General features: G+C 46.1%; 1 protein-coding gene across 1 annotated transcript in view; it reads right to left on the bottom strand.

Moving 5' to 3' along the window:
* Nucleotides 1-22,724, bottom strand: part of LOC126106146 (visual system homeobox 2-like) — a 660,811-nt gene that overhangs the window by 396,496 nt on the left and 241,591 nt on the right. The window contains exon 2 of the mRNA XM_049912388.1: nucleotides 20,081-20,131. Coding sequence (XP_049768345.1) covers nucleotides 20,081-20,131 — 51 coding nt within the window. The remainder of the gene's footprint in view (nucleotides 1-20,080; nucleotides 20,132-22,724) is intronic.

The raw sequence follows: 22,724 nt of genomic DNA on the forward strand, positions 1-22,724 counted from the left end.
CAGGCGGTCGTGAACTTAGAGGGCTGCGGCTGACAGAGCCACGTGATCAAAGAAGACTGTCATCGCATCTGCAACCATACTCCTCATTTTCTGTGAGCTTAAACTACAACTAGCGAAGACTTGCTTCTATTATAACTGCGTATAATAATTAAAGTCAGATATTCAATCGACTGTAATAATTAAGGCCAGCTAACTTTCTTTCCAAAGGAGGTTCAGAATGGTTCAAATGGCTCTGAGCACTATGCGACTTAACGTCTGAGGTCATCTGTCGCCTAGAACTTAGAACTACTTAAACCTAACTAACCTAAGGACATCACACGCATCCATGCCCGAGGCAGGTTTCGAACCTGCGACCGTAGCGGTCGCGCGGTTCCAGACTGTAGCGCCTAGAACCGCACGGCCGCTCCGGCCGGCCAGCAAAGGAGGACATGGTAATCATAATTATAAATAAATTAATCAGCTATTTGATGTTTTCCTATCACTGCTAACAAAATGAAATAAATTAATAAATTAATAACTATGTCGATAGAAATAATAATAATAACGATAATAACCATCCGGTGGTTGACTTGCTGGCTCTTTAAATGAGTCTACAAATGTTTATACACAAATATATTAAACCTGCTGGATTCACGAATGGTGCATTGGAAGAATGATTTTCGGTATAGATCGAAAGAATGGCACCCGGCGAACGGTCTGCCCAACGGGGGTCCCTAGCCATACGATTAAATTAAAAAAAGATACTGCATGTATTCAAAGCAAACCTAGTTTGTATCCTCATAGTGGTGATACTTTTGCGACCGGCGTGAAATCTGAATAAACATCATCATCTTTCAGACGTAGAAATACGCCTACGAACTTTGGTTTACTTCGCACAACTCCTTGTTGGTGTTGCAATTTTTTCTGTCATTGTTTTAGATTTTCAACATCCTTTCTTTGCGAAACGCATTTTCTGTGATGGCTGCTTTGAAGACAGAATACAGATCTCAGACAAAGAAAAACAAATCAGAGAATCTATTTCCAATATTAAACACTACTTCGAAAAACTTTCCTCTGCAAGCCAGGCCCAAGAGAGTCCCTAATAACTATAAAATTTGTTTCTAGTTTAGTATTGTAAAGATAATTATGAAATGCATTGTACAGCGCTGTTAAAGTCGTGTATTATAGCTGCACCATGACAAAGTAAATATCAGTTCCAACTTTTTGTTATGTTACAATGTATTCTGCTATGCTTTTCTTTCCGAAAATTAATCAATTAATGAATTCTTATTTTTTTACGGTAAGCTCGCAGTCCCCCAGTTACTGCGATCATGCCACCTCCAGGGGGGAGGAGGGGGGGAGGTAGTGGAGCCTCACTCACAGGCTGAGAAACGTTGGTGTAATGTGTAATGTGACGACGGTCAAATCACGCCTCAGACCGAGGTATTAAAGGCAGCGCGCCTTGCCGGATCACGCGTCCACAGTGAGGATCAGAGTCTGGGTAGGTAGGAGGACCTCGTGTACTTCAGGTGGAGGCTGGAGCCTCCTCGTGCAGCGGCGATAGGTAGGGGCGACGGAGCAGGGTGAGTGCGGCGGCGGCAGGGGTGCCAACCGTCGCCACATTAGCTCGACCAATTAATCGGATGAGCCGCCTGTTAGAGGCGATAATGGGCGGACACTGCCGGCCCATTAGAGCGACCGTGTCTCGTCGGCAGCGGAGCTCGTTAGAGACACCTCGGCGTCACACTGTCGGCTCACTTCGCCGCGAGCTGACGCCGGCAGCTCATTGGCCGAGAACTACCACCCGGTTCGGTAGCCAAACGACGAATGCTTTCCGCCGGTCTGAGCACTGCAAGAGAATACAAGTACGTTTCTTGACTTCAGTACTGAATCTCCAATGAGCACGCCAGCAAGGACCCCCGTAAATGTGGGTCGCTTTCAAGCTACCTCCCCTCCTCCCCCCTCCGCCCCCCTCTCCCAGCCTTCTCCCCCCCCCCCCTCCTCCTCCAGCTGTTGCCATACCTGCGTTTTGTTATGAAACTACGAGAGAAAATAATCTGTATACAAACAAGTCAATGACCCGACTGACTGACTCACTAACTTAGCATCGTCCAGCCCAAACCGATAACGACCGAAACTTGAAATTTCTGTTAATCTTGTACTGTAGACGTCGTTTAAGAAGTGATTTTTCGAAATTCCACCCCTAAGGAGGAGTAATAGGGGATGAAGTGCTTTATGAAAATATGTCGCTATAAGACAATTTTGAAATTCCTGTTTACGAAAATTGCTATTTGGTTTGTCAGTCAGAAATAAAAAAATACTTGATTCGGTTTGGAAATTTAGCCGCTGTGGGGAGAAATAGTGGGAAAGCTTTTTGAAAATAAATCATTATTAAAGAACTACTAAAGTATTTTTAAAGCAACGTCTACGAAAATTGGTATTTGACCTCTGCGTTACAAATAAAAGAGTATGTGTTTTGTGTTTTTGGAAGTTCAACCCCTAAGAGAGAGAAATAGGGGATAAAATGTTTTATGAAATAGTTCATTATGAACTCATTTGCAAAGCTAAATCTATGAACATTTGTATTTGGATTCTCTGTTAGAAATTAAAATATACGAGTTCCACTGTTTATTAGAATTTCAAGCCCTTTCGGGGTGAAACAGGGCTGAAAATTCTCAAGAAAATATGTCATTATACTAAAAGAATTTTAAAGCTAAATCTATGAAAATTGCTGGTTCAATTCTCAGTTAGATATTAAGAAAGATGTATTATGGGATGAAGGTTTTGGTGGAAGTATAACCACAAGAACGGAGAAGAACCTTGCACTTCAGCTACCGGAACCGCTTTTTGGTATAAAGTACATTCGGAAAAGATCATGCTTCTTAATTAATGTGAAAAGTTTAGGAGGTGTTACAATTTGTGAGCAACACAAAAGCTTCACTAAAAAAAAAAAAAAAAAAAAAAAACCTCTTCGGACCATCCATACAGACTATGCGAGCGAAGCAATGAGCGCTAAGCTAGTTAGTTAAACAAAAAAGGTTTCAATAACGCTCGTTGTTAATGCGGACTAAAACTATCAAATAATATCTCCTACTCTCTTTCAGATTGCAACCTAAAATCCTGAAAATTTGTCTTGTGAGTTTTTTGTATGTGTGACAATACTTGTCAAGCTTAAAACGTAAAACGTGCGGCAAATACAATAACAACTGACACATGACTAGGTCACTTAAGTCACTAATAATTTTTTTGCACTGCAAATGGTATGAACTGTTGTGTGATTTTTCTCCAACGACAGCTACTCCCTACACATTTTACTGTTATGTAGTATATGTGCTCCACATCTTTTGTTTTCAATTTCACAAGTATTGTCATAGCTATTACAAATTCCCTATCATACATTTTCATGACTATCTGTATGGGGTTAAGAATCTGTATGGAGCTAGGAGAAATTATTTTATACTTTTTAGTGCACTTTAAAAACGTGTTATGTTAAAAGGATTTTTTATTTAAATAATTATTTTCTACTTTTTAGTCTTGCGGCTATGAAATTTTTCAATCGACTTCAAACATTTTGATGAGACTGCAACAAAGACATATGGTAAATTAAAGGTTTGTTCCAGTTTCTCTTTGCGCAAGTCATATATTGCTTCCTCCTACACATAGCTCGCGAAAAGACCGTGAAGGTAAAAATTAGAGAGGAACAAGCTCATATGGAGGCTTACTAGCAACTTTTATTAACGTGAACTATTCGCGACTGGCACAGAAAAGGGGGATAGTAGTGGTGCACAAAGTACCCTCCGTCACACACTCTAAATAGGAAAGCTAGTTAATGTAGCACTGTCATACAGTTTTGAACTATGTTGGACGTTTGAAGCGGCTAGCTCATCGGGAAATTAGTTTGAAATCAATTGTAAAAATTGTACCGAACAAACGAATAGACAGAAAAAGTATCCTCTGCCACATACTAGACAGAAAAGTGAGTTAAGATTGCATTACCATCAAGTTCTGAGGTGTATGGATAGTTTCAAGTCTCTAGTTCATTGGGATGTTAGTTTAAAATCAATTGCAGAATTTGTCACTTATATGGATACTGCCACCAGCGCCACCGGAGCTGTTGTCCGGTGCATTACACCGCCCAGTGCTGCGCTACCTTCCCGGGTAGCCAAAATTACCCATCGATTGCTAAACCATCGAAAATTTACGATTGCAGCTGGCACCAACTCGCGGTTCCCGCCATTCTGGTATTCTCAGGATAGGGTATAAAACATGATATTTTGTGAGTATGGCAGCACCCGTCGCAATACTGCAGCAATAATAATAATTTCGTGTGAGTCATTGACAGAGTGCAAGTCCGTCAATTGGACTCCACATAGAAAACCTGCGTCTCCGTAATTTACACCACTTATCCGACCTATAGTTTAATGTGGAATCCGAACCACGTGTCGTTCTTGGTAACTCTTCACATTATTATGAAGGCTACATTAAAGGCACACTGACAATTCTCGTGGTCGGATTGGGATTCTCGCCGATAGGTGTGCCCGAGCGGTTCTAGGCGCTTCAGTTTGGGACCGCGCAACCGTTACGGTCGCAGGTGCGAATCCTGACTCGGGTATGGATGCGTGTGATGTTCTTAGGTTAGTTAGGTTTAAGTAGTTCTAAGTTCTAGGGGACTGAAGACCTCAGATGTTAAATCTCATAGTCTTCAGAGCCATTTTCCAATGATTTCTCGATATACATGCACCCACTTTATTGCCAGACCGCCAGGCAGGAAATGCCGCTGCAGTATGAAGGGACAAGACTACCCACCACATAATTCAGAACTGTTTGTCATCGTGTTTCCAAGTTACTGCTGTTTTAGTGGCAATTTGTGAACACTGACGAAAATGGAGACACCCCAGCCCATTACTACGAGATTGCCACACCAGAAGAAAAAAGATGACCACAGAATTCACGAAAATACTATACAGGGTGTTACAAAAAAGTACGGCCAAACTTTCAGGATACATTCCTCACACACAAAGAAAGAAAATATGTTATGTGGACATGAGTCCGGAAACGCTTACTTTCCATGTTAGAGCTCATTTTATTACTTCTCTTCAAACCACATCAATCAAGGAATGGAAACACACAGCAAAAGAACGTACCAGCGTGACTTCAAACACTTTGTTACAGGAAATGTTCAAAATGTCCTCCGTTAGCGAGGATACATGCATCCACCCTCCGTCGCATGGACTCCCTGATGCGCTGATGCAGCCCTGGAGAATGGCACATTGTATCACAGCCGTCCACAATACGAGCACGAAGAGTCTCTACATTTGGTACCGGGGTTGCGTAGACAAGAGCTTTCAAATGCGCCCATAAATGAAAGTCAAGAGGGTTGAGGTCAGGAGAGCGTGGAGGCCATGGAATTGGTCCGCCTCTACCAATCCATTGGTCACCGAATCTGTTGTTGAGAAGCGTACGAACACTTTGACTGAAATGTGCAGGAGCTCCATCGTGCATGAACCACATGTTGTGTCGTACTTGTAAACCACATGGAAACACACAACAACAGAACAGAAAGACAAGAGCTTTCAAATGCGCCCATAAATGAAAGTCAAGAGGATTGAAGTCAGGAGAGCGTGGAGGCCATGGAATTGGTCCGCCTCTACCAATCCATCGATCACCGAATCTGTTGTTGAGAAGCGTACGAACACTTTGACTGAAATGTGCAGGAGCTCCATCGTGCATGAACCACAGGTTGTGTCGTACTTGTAAAGGCACATGTTCTAGCAGCACAGGTAGAGTATCCCGTAGGAAATCATGGCGGTGAATCGAGGAAGTACAGTACATACTGACGAAACTAAAATGAGCTCTAACATGGAAATTAAGCGTTTCCGGGCACATGTCCACATAACATCTTTTCTTTATTTGTGTGTGAGGAATGTTTCCTGAAAGTTTGGTCGTACCTTTTTGTAACACCCTGTATATAAAATCTGTATGGCCTTATTTTAAAGTTGTTTTTGTAATGCCATTTTGCCTGAAGAGGAGGTTTACCTCGAAACATGTCGTTAAATAAATAAGTAATACATCAGTGCCGGCCGGTGTGGCCGAGCGGTTCTAGGCGCTATAGTCTGGAACCGCGTAACCGCTACGGTCGCAGGTTCGAATCCTGCCTCGGGCATGGATGTGTGTGATGTCCTTAGGTTAGTTAGGTTTAAGTAGTTCTAAGTTCTAGGGGACTGATGACCTTAGAAGTTGAGTCCCATAGTGCTCAGAGCCATCTGAACCAAGCCAATACATCAGTTGACGAAGTTTGTGACTGGTAGCGGTAATTTAGAAAAAAAACCTTTACATAATTCTTTATTTATTTTTAGGGTTCTCTACCGCAGTCGGTAAAAACGAAAGCCTTATAGGATCACTTTGTTGTCAGTCTCCCTACCTGCCCGACGGTAAAGCCCACTTTTTCGGCAGAAACGGGTATACGTACCAAGGTGAAATTGCCCGGCCGGCTAGCCGCGCGGTGTTACGCGCTGCTTCCTTAGCGGTAAGGCGTGCCGGTCCCCGGCACGAATCCGCCCGGCGGATTAGTGTCGAGGTTCGGTGTGCTGGCCAGCACGTGGATGGTTTTTAAGGCGGTTTTCCATCTACCTCGGCGAATGCGGGCTGGTTCCCCTCATTCCGCCTCAGTTACACTATGTCGGCGATTGCTGCGCAAACACTGTCTCCACGTACGCGTACACAATAATTCAATAATCACTCTACCACGCAAACATTTGGGATTAACACTAGTCTGGTATGAGACGTTCCAAGAGGGAGAGGGGGGGGGGGGGAGGGAGTCCACTGGGGGCCGCACCGCACAATAACCCAGGGTTCGGTGTGGAGCGGCGGTGGGGTGAGTGAACTGCTGTGGCCTGTTAGAGGGTTGTGAACCACTGAGGTCTACGGCGGGTCGAAGCCTCTCCGCCGTTTCTAGATCCCCGGTTTAATACATAAAATACACACACAAGGTGAAATTTATGTAAAGTGCTTAAGTCTACGGTCCCTTGGCGGTGTCAAAATGTTAAGCTTATAGGTCAATGCAATCAAAACACACGTCAATTTACACTATGTGATCAAAAGCATCCGGATACCTGGCAGAAAATAACGTACAAGTTCGTGGCGCCCTCCATAGGTAATGATGGAATTCAAATTGGTGTTGGCCTACTCTTAGGTTTCTTGGGGAATGGCAGCAAATTCTTCACAGAGTGCTGCACTGATGAGAGGTATCGATGGCGGTCGGTGAGGCCTGGTACGAAGTCGGCGTTCCAAAACATCACAAAGGTGTTCTGTAGGATTCAGGTCAGGATTCTGTATAGGCCAGTCCATTACAGGGATGCTGTTGTCATGTAACCACTCCGCCACAAGCCGACCATTACGAACAGGTGCTCTATAGTGTTGAAAGATGCAATCGCCATCCCCAAATTGGTCTTCTACAGTGGGGAGCAAGAAGGTGCTTAAAACATCAATGTAGGCCTGTGCTGTGATAGTGCCACGCAAAACAACAAGGGGTGCAAGCCCCCTCCATGAAAAACACGACCATACCATAACACCACCGCCTCCGAATTTTACTGTTGGCACTACACACGCTGTCAGATGACGTTCACCGGAAATTCGCCATAACCACACCGTGCCATCGGATCGCCACACTGTGTACCGTGATTCGTCGCTCCACACAACGTTTTTCCAGTGTTCAATAGTCCAATGTTTACGCCCCTTACACCAAGCGAGCCGGCCGGAGTGGCAGTGCGGTTCTAGGCGCTACAGTCTGGAACCGTGAGACCGCTACGGTCGCAGGTTCGAATCCTGCCTCGGGCATGGTTGTGTGTGATGCCCTTAGGTTAGTTAGGTTTAAGTAGTTGTAAGTTCTAGGGGACTGATGACCTCAGTAGTTAAGTCCCATAGTGCTCAGAGCCATTTGAACCATTTCAACACCAAGCGAGGCGTCGTTTGGCATTTACCGGCGTGATGTGTGGCTTATGAACAGCCAGTCGGTGAGTTCTCCGGAGCGCCCCATTCTGCTCTCTCACGAATGAAAAATGGCTCTGAGCACTATGCTACTTAACTTCTGAGGTCATCAGTCGCCTAGAACTTAGAACTAATTAAACCTAACTAACCTAAGGACAGCACACACATCCATGCCCGAGGCAGGATTCGAACCTGCGGCCGTAGCGGCCGCTCGGCTCCAGACTGTAGCGCCTAGAGCCGCACGGCCACTCCGGCCGGCTCTCACGAATGACAATTGAGGTCGCTGATATGCAATATCTGGCAGTAGGTGGCAGTACAACGCACCTATGTTTTTGGTGGTGTGCGGATACTTTTGATCACATAGTGTACTTTAGTGTCCACAAATGTATTCACATTCGGGTTTACGTGTTGCTCCGTGCCCGAGAGGAAAATTGGCATCTGGTTCGGGAGTGAGTCATTTCGAATTCTCACCGTAGCGCTTAATATGTGGCAAGTAGTTCTTCCATATTGTGACCCGCACCTCGAGAGGATGCCCCTGCGAGGCAGATAGCTGCGTCAGACGGCTAGCCGCGTCCCATTCATGGCGAGGACCACCGGGAAGAGACTGTCTGAAGGGTCATTACTGCCGCCACGGTTCCCACAGGGCAGGCTACAAGCCAGCGAGTCGCCTTTGGCGGGCGCGACCTGCCCGGCGCCGGCAGGTAATTGAGGCCCGGCTGGAAGAAGCCAGCACCGTCATGGCGCACAATTGTGTTGTCTTAGCCGACAGCCGTCAGGCGGCGCGCCGGCCCATTCACAACGGCGAGGTTCCCAGGCCGCCGGCCACACGGTCGCGCTCCGCCCGCTAACGGGACTCGTCCCCAGGAATGTCTGCCGCCTCTCCACGAGACGTGGGCGGCAGCCTCTTCTCTCGGACCCCGTCTGATTCGTGACACCGTGACAGCCTTCTCTGGACCTCAGCGCTAAGCGACTGGATTATTCTCCACGATGAGCTACTGTCGTACACTGAAGCTTAATTTTACACCTACAACTATACTCCTCAAGCTACCTTATGGTGAGCGGTGGAGAGTACTTCTAACAGATACCTCTTCCCTGTTCCACTCGCGAATGGCGTGTGGGAAGAATCATTGTCGGTAAGCCACTGCATTAGTTCCAACTTCTAAGTTCTAGGGGACTGATGACCTCTGAAGTTAAGTCCCATAGTGCCCAGAGCCATATGAACCAAAAGTATCCGGACACCCCCAAAAGCATACGTTTTTCATATTAGGTGCGTTGTATTGCCACCTACTGCCAAGTACACCATATCAGCGACCTCAGTAGTCATTAGACATCGTGAGACAGCAGAGTGGGACGCTCCGCGGAACTCAAGGACTTCGAACGTGGTCAAGTGATTGGGTGTCACTTGTGTCATATGTCTATAAGCGAGATTTCCACACTACTAAACATCCCTAGGTCCACTGTTACCGATGTGATAGTGAAGTGGAAAGGTGAGGGAACACATACACCACAAAAGCGTACTGGCCGACCTCGTCTGTGGTCTGTCAGAACCGCCGACAGTTGAAGAGGGTCCTAAGGTATAATAGCCAGACATCTATCCAGACTGTCACACAGGAATTCCAAACTGCATTAGAATCCCCTGCAAGTACTATGATAGTTAGGCGGGAGGTGAGAAAATTTGGCTTTCATGGTCGAGCGGGTGCTCATAAGCAACACATCACGCCGGTAAATGCTAAACGGCGCCTCGCTTGGTGTAAGGAGCGGAAACATTGCACGATTGAATAGTGGAAAAACGTTGTGTGGCGTGACGAATCTCGGTACACAATGTAGCAATCCGATGGAAGGGTGTGGGTATGGCGAATGCCCGGTGAACGTCATCTGTCAGCGTGTGTAGTGCCAACAGTAAAATTCCGAGGTGGTGGTGTTATGGCGTGGTCGTGTTTTTCATGGAGGGGGCTTGACCCCTTGTTTTTTTGCGTGGCACTCTCACAGCACAGGCCTACACTGATGTTTTAAGCACCCTCTTGCTTCCCACTGTTGAAGAGCAGTTTGGGAATGGCGATTGCATCTTTCAACATGATCATGCACCTGTTCATAATGCACAGCCTGTGGGGGAGTCGTTACACGACAGTAACATCCCTGTGATGGACTGGCCTGCACAGCGTCCTGCCCTGAATCCTATAGAACACCTTTGTGATGTTTTTGAACGCTGACTTCGTGCCAGGCCTCACCGACCGACATCGATACCCCTCCTCAGTGCGGCACTCCGTGAAGAATGGGCTGCCATTCCCCAAGATACCTTCCAGCACCAGATTCAACGTATGCCTGCGAGAGTGGAAGCTGTCATCAAGGCTAAGGGTGGGCCAACACCATACTGAATTGCAGCATTACCGATGGAGGGCGCCACGAACTTGTAAGTCATTTTGAGTCAGGTGTCCGGATACTTTTGATCGCATTGTGTACGAGATAGGTTCCCTGGTCGAGTGATTTCTTGCGACGCTGACGCGATTTGGCCAGCCACATTTTGTTATCTCACACTACATGAATTCTTTCTGTGGAGGAATTCGAAGTTTCGTCTCTATGCCAAAACCGCTCAACCAATTCTAGAACTCAAGACGACATTCAGCGTGTATTTTCAGAAGTAGACGTGCAAGACAGCAGAACAAGTATGGAAAACTTGGTCAAACTTGATGTACCTGGAAAGTCGATGAAGCCATTTGACTTATAAAAGATGTCCATAGTTACACTAGCATACGCTGTAATAATACACTGCTCAGTCGCATTATTGTGATCATCTGTCAGACGGCTGAATAACATCCTTAGGCAACGCGGTCTGCTACGAGATCTGGAGGAAGAGAGAGTCAGTGAAGTTTTGGAAGGTACCGACAGGGATGTGGAGCTATACCTACTCCACTGCCGTGGCCAATTGCGTCACGTTTTTTCGATTGAGGATCCATGACACGAACGGCCCGATCAAGGTGATCCCACAGATTGTCAATTGGGCTTTAATCTGAGGAGTCGGTCGGTTGGCGTGGAGCAGCGAGGAATTCTCGTCGGGGCGTTGTTTGGCCGGGCCCGCTGGCGGTCTCTACGCGGTGTCGGAGTGTGTGGCGCTGTTCCCATTGCTACGAGGTCCGTGGCTCACCGACCCTGGACACGAAAGTTGACTTTTCATCTAACCTACCAGCAAGTCAATACTGTTCACATTGTGTCGTTTGGAGTTCGTTGTCGGCTCTTGGGATATTCCCGCGAGCAACAACGTGGTTTTAAAGTTGGAAAATTCTAGCCACCCTCCGGTGGAGTTCCACTGTATTTGGTTATTTGAATTGAAGTGCACCAGCGGAATCTTCTGCCTTGTAGTCGTTAACATTCCGGTTACCTGCCCTGGCCGTTGACGTAAATTTCGTGCAGTGTAGTTTCCTCATCGTGTTGTTGCTGTCCACTACGGTGTGTAGTTGGACAGCTCCGTGTATGATTGGTTGTGGACGCCAATATCTTCTACGCTGTTCCGTTGAACTCCCTCTTGTGCCCTGGTCGGGTGAAGTGGGACTTATCTTGTCAGTGGGTCCGCTGACTGTCTGTCGGTTGGGTTGTCGTCGGATCGTGAATGGCATTACAGGCCGACCCTCGAACATCTTGGCACCCTTGTGTGTACTGCCTTATTTTTTTAGATTTTTAATTTCTTCTTGGTGGTGGTACTTGTATGGCTTCTAGCCGGTTTTGTATTTTAATTTAGAGTTGTTTTACTCTTAAGGCCTTCAGCCTAGTTTAAAATACTGTTTCAGTAAGGCCTTTGGCAATTAATTTTTTTTTTCAATTTTAGGTCTTCAGCCTTCAGCCGATTTGAATTTAATTTGTTTACTTCAACTTATTGAATTTTTAAGTCTTCGCCTTCAGCCGGTTTGACTTTCAGTTGTTTGTTCTTAAGGTTCAAAAATGGGTCTGAGCACTATGGGACTTAACTTCAGAGGTCATCAGTCCCCTAGACTTAGAACTACTTAAACCTAACTAACCTAAGGACAGCACACACGTTCATGCCCGAGGCAGGATTCGAACCTGCGACCGTAGCAGTCGCGCGGTTCCAGACTGTAGCGCCTAGAACCGCTCGGCCACTTCGGCAGGCTGTCCTTAAAGCCTTCAGCCTAAATTAAAGAACTGTTTCACCTAAGGACTTTGGTATTAAAAAAAATTATGTTTTGGAGCTTTAAGTGTTCGGCCTTTGAATTTAACTTGTTTACTTCAGCCTAACTAAAGAACTGTTTTAAGATAAGACTTGGCTTTTAAATTTCTGATTATGCTTGCGTTTTAAGTTATTGGTCTTCAGCCATGTTTAAATTAAAGTGGCTTTCAGCCGGTAATTAAGTCCCGAAGATTAAAGCAGTGTGTTTAAAAAAATTTTTTTTGGAGCTTTTGTAATGTTTGATCGAATAATGAAGTTGTACGTTCGAGTGTAACTGACAACCCCTTATTTTGGACTGTTTCCAGAATTTATTCTATCGGTCCTGTCCTGCGAGTTAAGCAGGGCAATACAAGTAGGTATTACACGTCGAAGTCTATCATAGGTGGCGGTCACATTAACGTGACTAGACAGTGTATCTCTATCGTGACCAGTTCTGAGTTCATACCAAGGGACTGCTATACACACATGTGAGAAGTGGGCTTTTGTAACTGCGGTTACTATAAGAAATGCTGCTACAGCAGATTGTCTAGTGGTGGAATGGAGACAACCCGGAAGTGAAATTACTAACACAGGCCGAGGAGAATCTTGAAGAGACATAACGGCCAAGGTATGCTCTTGTTCTGGAAAAGATGGGAAGTTGGGGAACGCTGGGAGTAAAATGGTGAGAATAATTGCTGTAGGAGGGTGATTCAGGACCGCAGCTGAATGGGAGAGGGGAGGAGGATCGGAGGAGAGAATCTGGCAGTTCAATTGTCGAACGGTGTAGGATTTAGCGCCGTAGACAAAGATGCGGGAGGAAGAGTTGTGGGGATGGGTGAGGAGAATAACGCGGGCGCAGACGCGTGGACCTTAATTAGACAAGTGCTTCTTGTAGCGCGAGGCGGTTTTTGGTGGCTAAAGGATGGGCGAGTTTGTGTCAGCACAGCGGGAGGGGGGGATGGGTGGGGGGGGGAGGAGCGTGCCGCACACGTCACGTCACGTCACGACACGCCGATGCGACATTGTCTCGCTGGCGCAAGACAAGACGGCGTTTTTTTATCGCTCGCGGTTCCCTCCTTCTGTGACTCCCGCCTCGGCATAATACCGCGAGAGGAAAGGGTGCAAGAAAGAGGGAATTGGGGAAGAGGTAAGAGGAGCAGGCGTTGTACGCTCGCCTCGCCCCCGCCCCCGCCATCGGCGGCGTCCATTCTGCTCATTGGTATCACCGCTTTTTGTCCACCGGGTCCGCGCGCTGCGTCTGGAGTCAACCCGAGGTGGCGATGAACTGCGAGGGTTGCCTCCTCTCGCATTCTTCTCGCGGCAGAAGCACTTGGGCGCTTCAGGCGAGGCAGCGACTCGCTGGTGCTTCAATAAACGCGGGTGACTGCGGCAATTCTGCGCGTGTGTGTGCGTGTGTAAGAGGGGCAGGGAAGGGATTTTGTGTGCGTGGGCATGTTCGTGAGTGTGCAAATAAACAATTATTCTAACAGTATTACGTGAATGCGTGGACATGTCCAAAGAACAGACGTTACACATTTATATGATCGATTTGCCTCTAATGAATCCACAACCTTTAGTGTGGGTGAACATTTACGTTCGATCTCCAGCGGGAATTTAAAAGTTGCAAGCATGGTGGCGCTAGGTGGGAATGTGAGTCGGCCGGTGAATTTGCGGATCTCGGGTTCAAGACTTGAAGTGGCGCATATTTACACTCGTCGCCTCTGGTTCAGCACAAAGTCCCAATGCAGCTTTCCTTTCTCCCCACTTCCCCTTCAATTTACATAATTCTAACATAAAACTTTGAACATAGCTGCTAAGGTTCGGTGACCGTGTCAGAATTATACTGTAACAAATAAGCCCTCGGTCACAAATATTAAGTCAAAATTGACCTGGTTTCGACGCTGTTATGAGCGTCGTCTTCAGAATTAGACTAACTGTACTAAAACATTAGGTATATAGTACATTAATAAAATTAAAGATTGTACTGACTCGAAAAGATGCAGTACTTACAAGTCACATATCTTGTTGCAACCCTTGTCTACAGTACGAGCAGCCCTTAGCGGCTCGCCATCTGACAAGTGTTCGTGACGTCGCCTTTCCGGCCGAGATCTTTCTTAATATGTGACTTGTAAGTACTGCATCTTTTCGAGTCAGTACAAACTTTAATTTTATTAATGTACTATATACCTAATGTTTTAGTACAGTTAGTCTAATTCTGAAGACGACGCTCATAGTAGCGTCGAAACCAGGTCAATTTTGACTTAATATTTGTGACCGAGGGCTTATTTGTTACAATATAATTCTAACAGTAATTATACATCAATAGCTGTACATTTTACTAGCGACCTACCCCAGGTACGCACAGGTAGCACTAAATATCTCAAGCTAGGCAGCTAGTCTGGTGTGACTATAATATGCAAACATCAAAATAAGTTTTGCATCACGCGGTTCCCAGAACTCCTGAAGATAGACGTAGACTGTGGGTATTGTATCACAGACACAGTACCTTTGACTGTACAGAGATGTCACTAATCCCGCCCACACATGTAAACAACAATGCATGAGCAGCGCCTATTAGACGGATGGGGTCCGACAGCCGATCAGTTCCTGTCATTCCACCAGGAAGGAGGTACATGGCTCATGTTGTCTGTAGGTCAACCATGCCTAGATGGTTAATACAGCGGCTCGATCGCGTCCGCATTGTTACTTTGTGCCAGGAAGCGCTCTCAACAAGGGAAGTGTCCTTCGGACATGGAGGGGATGCAGAGAGACAGGAACTGTCGACGACATGCCTCCCTCAGGCCGCCCAAAGGCTACTACTGCAGAGAATGACCACTGCCTACGGATTATGGTTCGGAGGAACACAGACAGCAACGCCACCATGTTAAATAATGCTTTTCGTGCAGCCACAGGGCGTCGTGTGCGCAATAGGCTGCATGGTACGCAACTTCACTCCCGACGTCCATGGCGAGGTCCATCTTTGCAACCACGACAAAATGCAGCGCCGTACAGATGGGCCCAACAATACGCCGAAAGGACCGCTCAGGATTGGCATCACTTTCTCTTCACCGATGAGAGTCGCATATGCCTTCAACCAGACAATCCTCGGAGACGTGTTTGGAGGCAACCCTGTCAGGCTGAACGCCCTAGACACACTGTCCAGCGAGTGCAGCAAGGTGGAGGTTCCCTGCTGTTTTGGGGTGGCATTATGTGGGGTCGACGTACGCCGCTGGTGGTCATGGAAGGCGCCGTAACGGCTGTACGATACGTGAATGCCATCCTCCAGTCGATAGTGCAACTATATCGGCAGCATATTGGCGAGGCATACGTCTTCATGGACGACAATTCGCGCCCCCATCGCGCAAATCTTGTGAATAACTTCCTTTAGGATAACGACATCGCTCGGCTATACTAGCCAGCATGTTCTCCAGACATTAACCCTATCGAACATGCCTGGGATAGATTGAAAAGGGCTGTTTATGTACCACATGACCCACCTGAGGGATTTACGCCGAATCGCCCTTAAGCAATGGGACAATCTGGACCAGCAGTGCCTTGATGAACTTGTGGATAGTATGCCACGACGAATACAGACATGCATCAATGCAAGAGGCCGTGCTGCTGAATATTAGAGTTACCAGTGTGTACAGCAACCTGGAGAACCACCTCTGAAGGTCTCGCTGTCTGGTGGTACAACATGCAATGTGTGGTTTTCACGAGCAATGAAAAGGGCGGAAATGATGATTATTGTGATCTGTATTCCAATTTTTTGTAAAGGTTCCGGAACTCTCGGAACCGAGATGATGCAAAACTTTTTTTGATGTGTGTGTGTGTATACAAACCTTCCTCGTGAATCGGTCTGTCTTTTTACTGAAGACTACATCAAAGTGCCTACTTTAGTTCCTGAGATTAGCCTTCACATGCAGAGAGAGAAGAACGAGACAGGGGACTCTAATTTATAACATGTACAGATGATTCCAAAGAGTTCTGCCATTCACCGCTATAAGGCAATGGCATCGTTTTCACACCGGCAGGGGTCCTTAGTTCACTACAGTTGAGCCAATTTTCAAAAAATATTTTTCTATACTACTATATAAAGCAGATGGCAGTTATAAGAGTCGAGGGGTATGAAAGGGAAGCAGTGTTTGGGAAGGGAGTGAGACAAGTTTGTAGCTTATCCCCGATGTTATTCAATCTGTATATTGAGCAAGCAATAAAGGAAACAAAAGAAAAGTTCGGAGTAAGTACTAAAATCCATGGAGAAGAAATAAAAACTTTGAGGTTCGCCGATGACATTGTAATTCTGTCAGAGACAGCAAAGGACCTGGAAGAGCAGTTAAACGGAATGGACAGTGTCTTGAAAGGAGGATATAAGATGAACATCAACAAAAGCAAAACGAGAATAATGGAATGTAGTCGAATTAAGTCGGGTGATGCTGAGGGAATTAGATTAGGAAATGAGACACTTAAAGTAGTAAAGGAGTTTTGCTATTTGGGGAGCAAAATAACTGATGATGGTCGAAGTAGAGAGGATATAAAATGTAGCTGGCAATGGCAAGGAAAGCGTTTCTGAAGAAGAGAAATTTGTTAACATCGAGTATAGATTTAAGTGTCAGGAAGTCATTTCTGAAAGTATTTGTATGGAGTGTAGCCATGTATGGAAGTGAAACATGGACGGTAAATAGTTTGGACAAGAAGAGAATAGAAGCTTTCGAAATGTGGTGCTACAGAAGAATGCTGAAGATTAGATGGGTAGATCACATAACTAATGAGGAGGTATTGAATAGAATTGGGGAGAAGAGGGGTTTGTGGCACAACTTGACAAGAAGAAGGGACCGGTTGGTATGACATGTTCTGAGGCATCAAGGAATCACCAATTTAGTATTGCAGGGCAGCGTGGAAGGTAAAAATCGTAGAGGGAGACCAAGAGATGAATACACGAAGAAGATTCAGAAGGATGTAGGCTCCAGTAGGTACTGGGTGATGCAGAAGCTTGCACAGGATAGAGTAGCATGGAGAGCTGCATCAAACCAGTCTCAGGACTGAAGACCACAACAACAACTATATAAAGACAAGTTGTTATCAATGTTGGTAAAAAGTACCGAAAAGTACTTGACTTACTTACTTACAAAATTTACATGACGCTCTAATGAACATTCGGAAGGACACATGATACACATCTGTGAGATATAGACGAGGGCTATTCGGAAAGTAAGTAGCGATCGGTCGCGAAATGGAGATGACAGTGAAAATCCAAAATAGCTTTGCACAGATGTGTCAAGACAGCGGATCCAGTGTGCCCGTAGACAGCGTCATGTCACTCTTCTCAGTTCTTCAGTTCTCAGCGCACAGCGAGCGCATAAAGATGCCTAGAAGATAGGTCTCCCGTCAAGTATGGGTGCGTGCCGTGAGATTTCGCCTGATTTAATGGAGTCCTACATAACGTAACTGTCATGCATATAATGGTAGTGAAATGGGGGAAAAATGACTAGACCGGGCGATGTGGCGCAGTGATTAGCATACCGGACTTCGGATGGAGGACGCTTCAAACTCGTGTCCGGCCATCCTTATTTAGGTTTTCTATGATTTCCCTAAATCGCTTCAGACAAATGCCGGAATGGTTCCTTTGAAAGGGCACGGCCGACTTCCTCCCGCAGTCTTGCCTAATTCGATGGGAGCGATGACCTCGCTGCTTGGTCCCCTGCCCCATATCAGCCAACCTGGAGAATACGGTGGGTGTGGGAGGAGTTGCCATTTCAACGGCCCCAAGTATGTTTCAACGGGTTTTGCGACATGGGGTTGCCCAGAGTCATGCTTCAAAATCTCCTTAACATATCGCTGCACTGTGGCCGCTTGCTTTTCAGTGCTCGGCTCAAATGCATTAATTGCTTTCTATAATGAGCTCCTATGATCGTTTCCGTCGGTTTCAGTAGTTTCGAAAACATTCTCTCTTCTAGAATGAAATTTTCACTCTACAGCGGAGTGTGCGCTGATATGAAACTTCCTGGAAGATTAAAGCTGTGTGCCGGACCGAGACTCGAACTCGGGACCTTTGCCTTCCGCGGGCAAGTGCTCTACCGACTGAGCTACCCAAGCACGACTCACGCCCCGTCCACAGCGAAACGCAAGGGTCCCGAGTTCGAGTCTCGGTCCGGCACACAGTTTTAATCTGCCAGGAAGTTTCATATAAGCGCACACTCAGCTGCAGAGTGAAAATCTCATTCTGGAAACATCCCCCAGGCTGTGGCTAAGCCATGTCTCCGCAATATCCTTTCTTTCAGGAGTGCTAGTTCTACAAGGTTCGCAGGAGACCTTCTGTGAAGTTTGGAAGGTAGGAGACGAGGTACTGGCGGAATTAAAGTTGTGAGGACGGGGCGTGAGTCATGCTTGGGTAGCTCAGTTGGTAGAGCACTTGCTCGCGAAAGGCAAAGGTCCCGATTTCGAGTCTCGGTCCGGCACACAGTTTTAATCTGCCAGGAAGTTTCATTCTCTCTTCTACCGTAAATGTCAGTCTTCGACTTCAAAATCTCATTTCTTGAAAAGTTGGAACAATCCGTCATACCCAGCATTTTATGAGCCTCAGCCACAAATTTCTCCATTTTAAACCACATCATTAAAACTTACCGCAAAGGACAAGAACTGGGTTCTTAAGGTGACAAATTCAGTAGAGAATAACTTCACTATGCAATCACAAATCCACTCATTCTTTGACGGCGCTATGTCTACAAATGCCTAAGCTTTCGGTATGACATTAAGATCTACCAACTGCATCACCACTTGCCGCTACTGCCACCTACTGCGAAACAGTGGAAGCAAAGTCGTAGACCAATATATATTTTCAAACAAAAATTGTATACACAGCGAAGTGTTGTTTTGTTTTCTTCCTCGCCGTCAATTTTACAGTAAACAGGAAAACTTTAATTATGGCTTATCGACTTATGATTAGAACTTTACTACGAAATCTGAATCGTCCAATACTTTGTAACCTTACCCGTTCGAAGCTTAAAAGTATGCGAAGTACTGTCACTGAAGCCACTATCCTCACAGATGCAGCAGCTGCGGAGCTCTCTCTCATACACCTTATACCCAATGATCCCGGCTGATTTACCAAGAGAGAGGGAAGAGATGGCATAGAGAAGTGAGAGAAAGAGATGGACGGAGAAAGTGGGAGCAGGATGTGGAAAGAAAGAGGAGGGGGTAGGAAATTAGGATGTATATCCAATTTCCATACATATTTAGCAACTGCGAAGCATTACCGGGTTCCTTAATAAATTATGTACACAAACGTTCCTCGGCAGTCATTCTTTCTATTGATGAAAACCCTGACATTAGCCCGAATACACAGAAAGAACCCGTGGCTGGGAGCTTGAAGTTACATATGTACAGAATAGAGGAAGGTAGAGGGATATATGTAACAATAAGTTCGCTGTATTGTGTAAGCTAAACGTCAATATATCAAAAAATTCAGAGTACCTGTTTGTGTAACATGTCTTGCGTCACATCATAAACATCGTATTCTGTAGACAAAAGATTACTCGTACTTGATCCTAACTCCCGCCTCATGCTTTTCGTTCAGTCTTCACAATCAATTGGAAAGCCAAAATACGTTGTGCTTGAAAATTCTGACATCCAAATCACCAGAATTAGTAATTTCGAAATGCGCTGCTAGGATACGTGAACATAGCTGGGAATTGTACTCAACGGTACTAGGCTATAACGATAGAGCACTAGCTACTTCTTTACTGCATACGATTTTGCAAATTTCACAGTTCTTGTACCTTACAGTCTTGAATTAGTTCAGGATCTTGTTTCAGCAGCTCCACTCCACCCCCTCCACCCTCCAGCCCCGTAAAAGTAGTGATATGAGCGTGTATACTCCCAGCTGATTAAATTATGGAATATTACAAAGCTGCACGTGTAGGACTGGTTGTCGTAGAGGGTAAAGTACGACGGACTCACCTGTCATACAGCCACCACTGGAGGTGAAGCAGTTCTTGAGCTGCGGGAACCCTGAAACAGACACAGAAGAGCTAACGTTAAGCACTCTGTTATCGAAAGTCTAAAAACAAAAACAAAAATGCTCTCTTCGCTGCCGGAGCTCCATCCTCGAACATTTACACAACATTAATATAACCCCTAACCGAACGTCGTCAGTTACTGTAAGAATTAAAAATATAGTAAAAAAATCGAAGGCAAGTTTTTTTTTTTTTTAATTTGTGAACTTCGGATATGATCCGCTCAACCAGCGTCCCATATAAGACATGCTATAAAATAGAGTGAGTAATATTTTATTAAATAAAAGACATATTGGATCACACACACACACACACACACACACTCTTCCAAGAAATAATAGAATTTTGAACAAAATAATTTAGGCCGCGTCCTTATAAATCTGAAGCAACCGCCCTGAAGAGAAAAGCTGCAAAATCGCTCAAAAAATCGGCAATCTAGTCGCTATTTCGGCGCTCCGCTATCGTGTTTTCGGTTGTAAGGATGGCTGTGTAGTGTACTAAATCTAAAATGCGAAACAAAGACAGGAAGAAGAACTGCACCAGAACACTTGTCAGTAATATTAACAATTGCGTGTGGCTGAATGGTCAGGTGCAATTCTTTCAATTGGACGCCACTTCGGCGACTTCGGAGTCCCTAACCTGCCCCGGCTATACAACCGCGGAAAAGTGATCTACAGTTTAAAGGTGGAATTTAAGAATTTTTAACATTGTGCAGCCCTTTCAGCAACTCTGATAATTGAACATGTAACACGTCAGCCTCAGTTGCAAATGGAAACCCAACTTTACCCAGGTTTCAGCCAAAATAATTTGGCCTTCTTCAGAAGCAGTTTAGTGTGTCACTCGCTTCTCAAAAATGGTTCAAATGGCTCTGAGCACTATGGGACTCAACATCTTAGGTCATAAGTCCCCTAGAACTTAGAACTACTTAAACCTAACTAACCTAAGGACATCACACACACCCATGCCCGAGGCAGGATTCGAACCTGCGACCGTAGCAGTCCCGCGGTTCCGGACTGCAGCGCCAGAACCGCTAGACCACCGCGGCCGGCTCACTCGCTTCTCAAGAAAGCCAAATGTATAAATATAATTTGGCCCTCTCCGGAAGTAGTTAAGTGTCAATCGCTTCTGAAGAAGGCCAAATTATTTTGGCTGAAACCTGGGTAAAGTGTGGTTTCTATATGCAAAAAAAAAAAAAAAAAAAAAAGGTTCAAATGGCTCTGAGCACTATGGGACTTCACATCTGAGGTCATCAGTCCCCTAGAACTTAGAACCGTTTAAGCCTAACTAACCAAAGCACAGCACGCACATCCATGCCCGAGGCAGGATTCGAACCTATGACCGTAGCGGTCGCGCGGTTCCAGATTGAAGTGCCTTGAGCCGCTCGGCCACACCGGCCGGCTTCTATTTGCAGCTGAGGCTGACGTGTTACATGTTTAAAAGTGGAATCCGAACCAGGTCTCATTGTTAGTGACTCGTCACGGCGCTGAGAGGTGAAGGCCAGATTGACGACAGACGTAAAATTTTGGTGGTCCGACGCACATCTCGGTTTCCAGTCACGCTCTTCATCAATAGAGAGCCAGCCCCGACATACCTGTCCGGGAGGAACCCCGGTGACCTACTGATACAGCCGTGGCCTCGAGCACCTGCTGGCTGGAGTTTTATTTATTTTTCCTCCGCCCGCGGCCGGTGGCAGCATTAGAAGGCGTGAGTTGCAGGCGTGGGGTGTGCAGTCTGCGGGCTGTGGTTAGCCGCCTAAACAAGCCTTCCCGACTTCCTAACCGCCGCTGGCGCCGACACCACCAGCTAACGACCTGACTAACTACTGCCCAGCTACTGCGCGCCCCTAGGCAGCCAAGTATACGTCCAACACACTACATTAGAACTACAGGGTTCGACAAAAATACGGGAGCACAGCGCGAAATGCTTGCTCGATCATCAACGCAGTTTCCAAAATGAGATTTTCACTCTGCAGCGGAGTGTGCGCTGATATGAAACTTCCTGGCAGATTAAAACTGTGTGCCCGACCGAGACTCGAACTTAGGACCTTTGTCTTTCGCGGGCAAGTGCTCTACCATCTGAGCTACCCAAGCACGACTCACGCTCCGTCCTCGCAGCTTTACTTCCGCCAGTACCTCGTCTCCTACCTTCCAAACTTCACAGAAAATCTCCTGCGAACCATGCAGAACTAGCACTCCTGGAAGAAAGTAGTAGGAGTAGGAGTAGGAGACGAGGTACTGACGGGACTAAAGCTGTGAGGACGGGGCGTGAGTCGTGCTTGGGTAGCTCAGATGGTAGAGTACTTGCCCGCGAAAGGCAAAGGTCCTTAGTTCGAGTCTCGGTACGGCACACAGTTTTAATCTGCCAGGAAGTTTCATAAACGCAGTTGCTAGCCAAGCATCCCCGTTGAGCTCTTGTGTTTGACCACGAACGGCACCTTTGCAACGTCCTCAATACGTTTCAAGTGTCACTCGAGGTCAGAACAGTTGTGAGTGCATTAGGACGTAGCTAAGTAACTTCGAACGGGGGCAAAATGTTGGGGCTCGTATGGTGCATGCTGCCGCAATCGAGGTAGCCGAGGTGTTTCGTGT

This window comes from Schistocerca cancellata, chromosome 10, assembly GCF_023864275.1.
Source record: "Schistocerca cancellata isolate TAMUIC-IGC-003103 chromosome 10, iqSchCanc2.1, whole genome shotgun sequence".
NCBI lineage: Eukaryota > Metazoa > Arthropoda > Insecta > Orthoptera > Acrididae > Schistocerca > Schistocerca cancellata.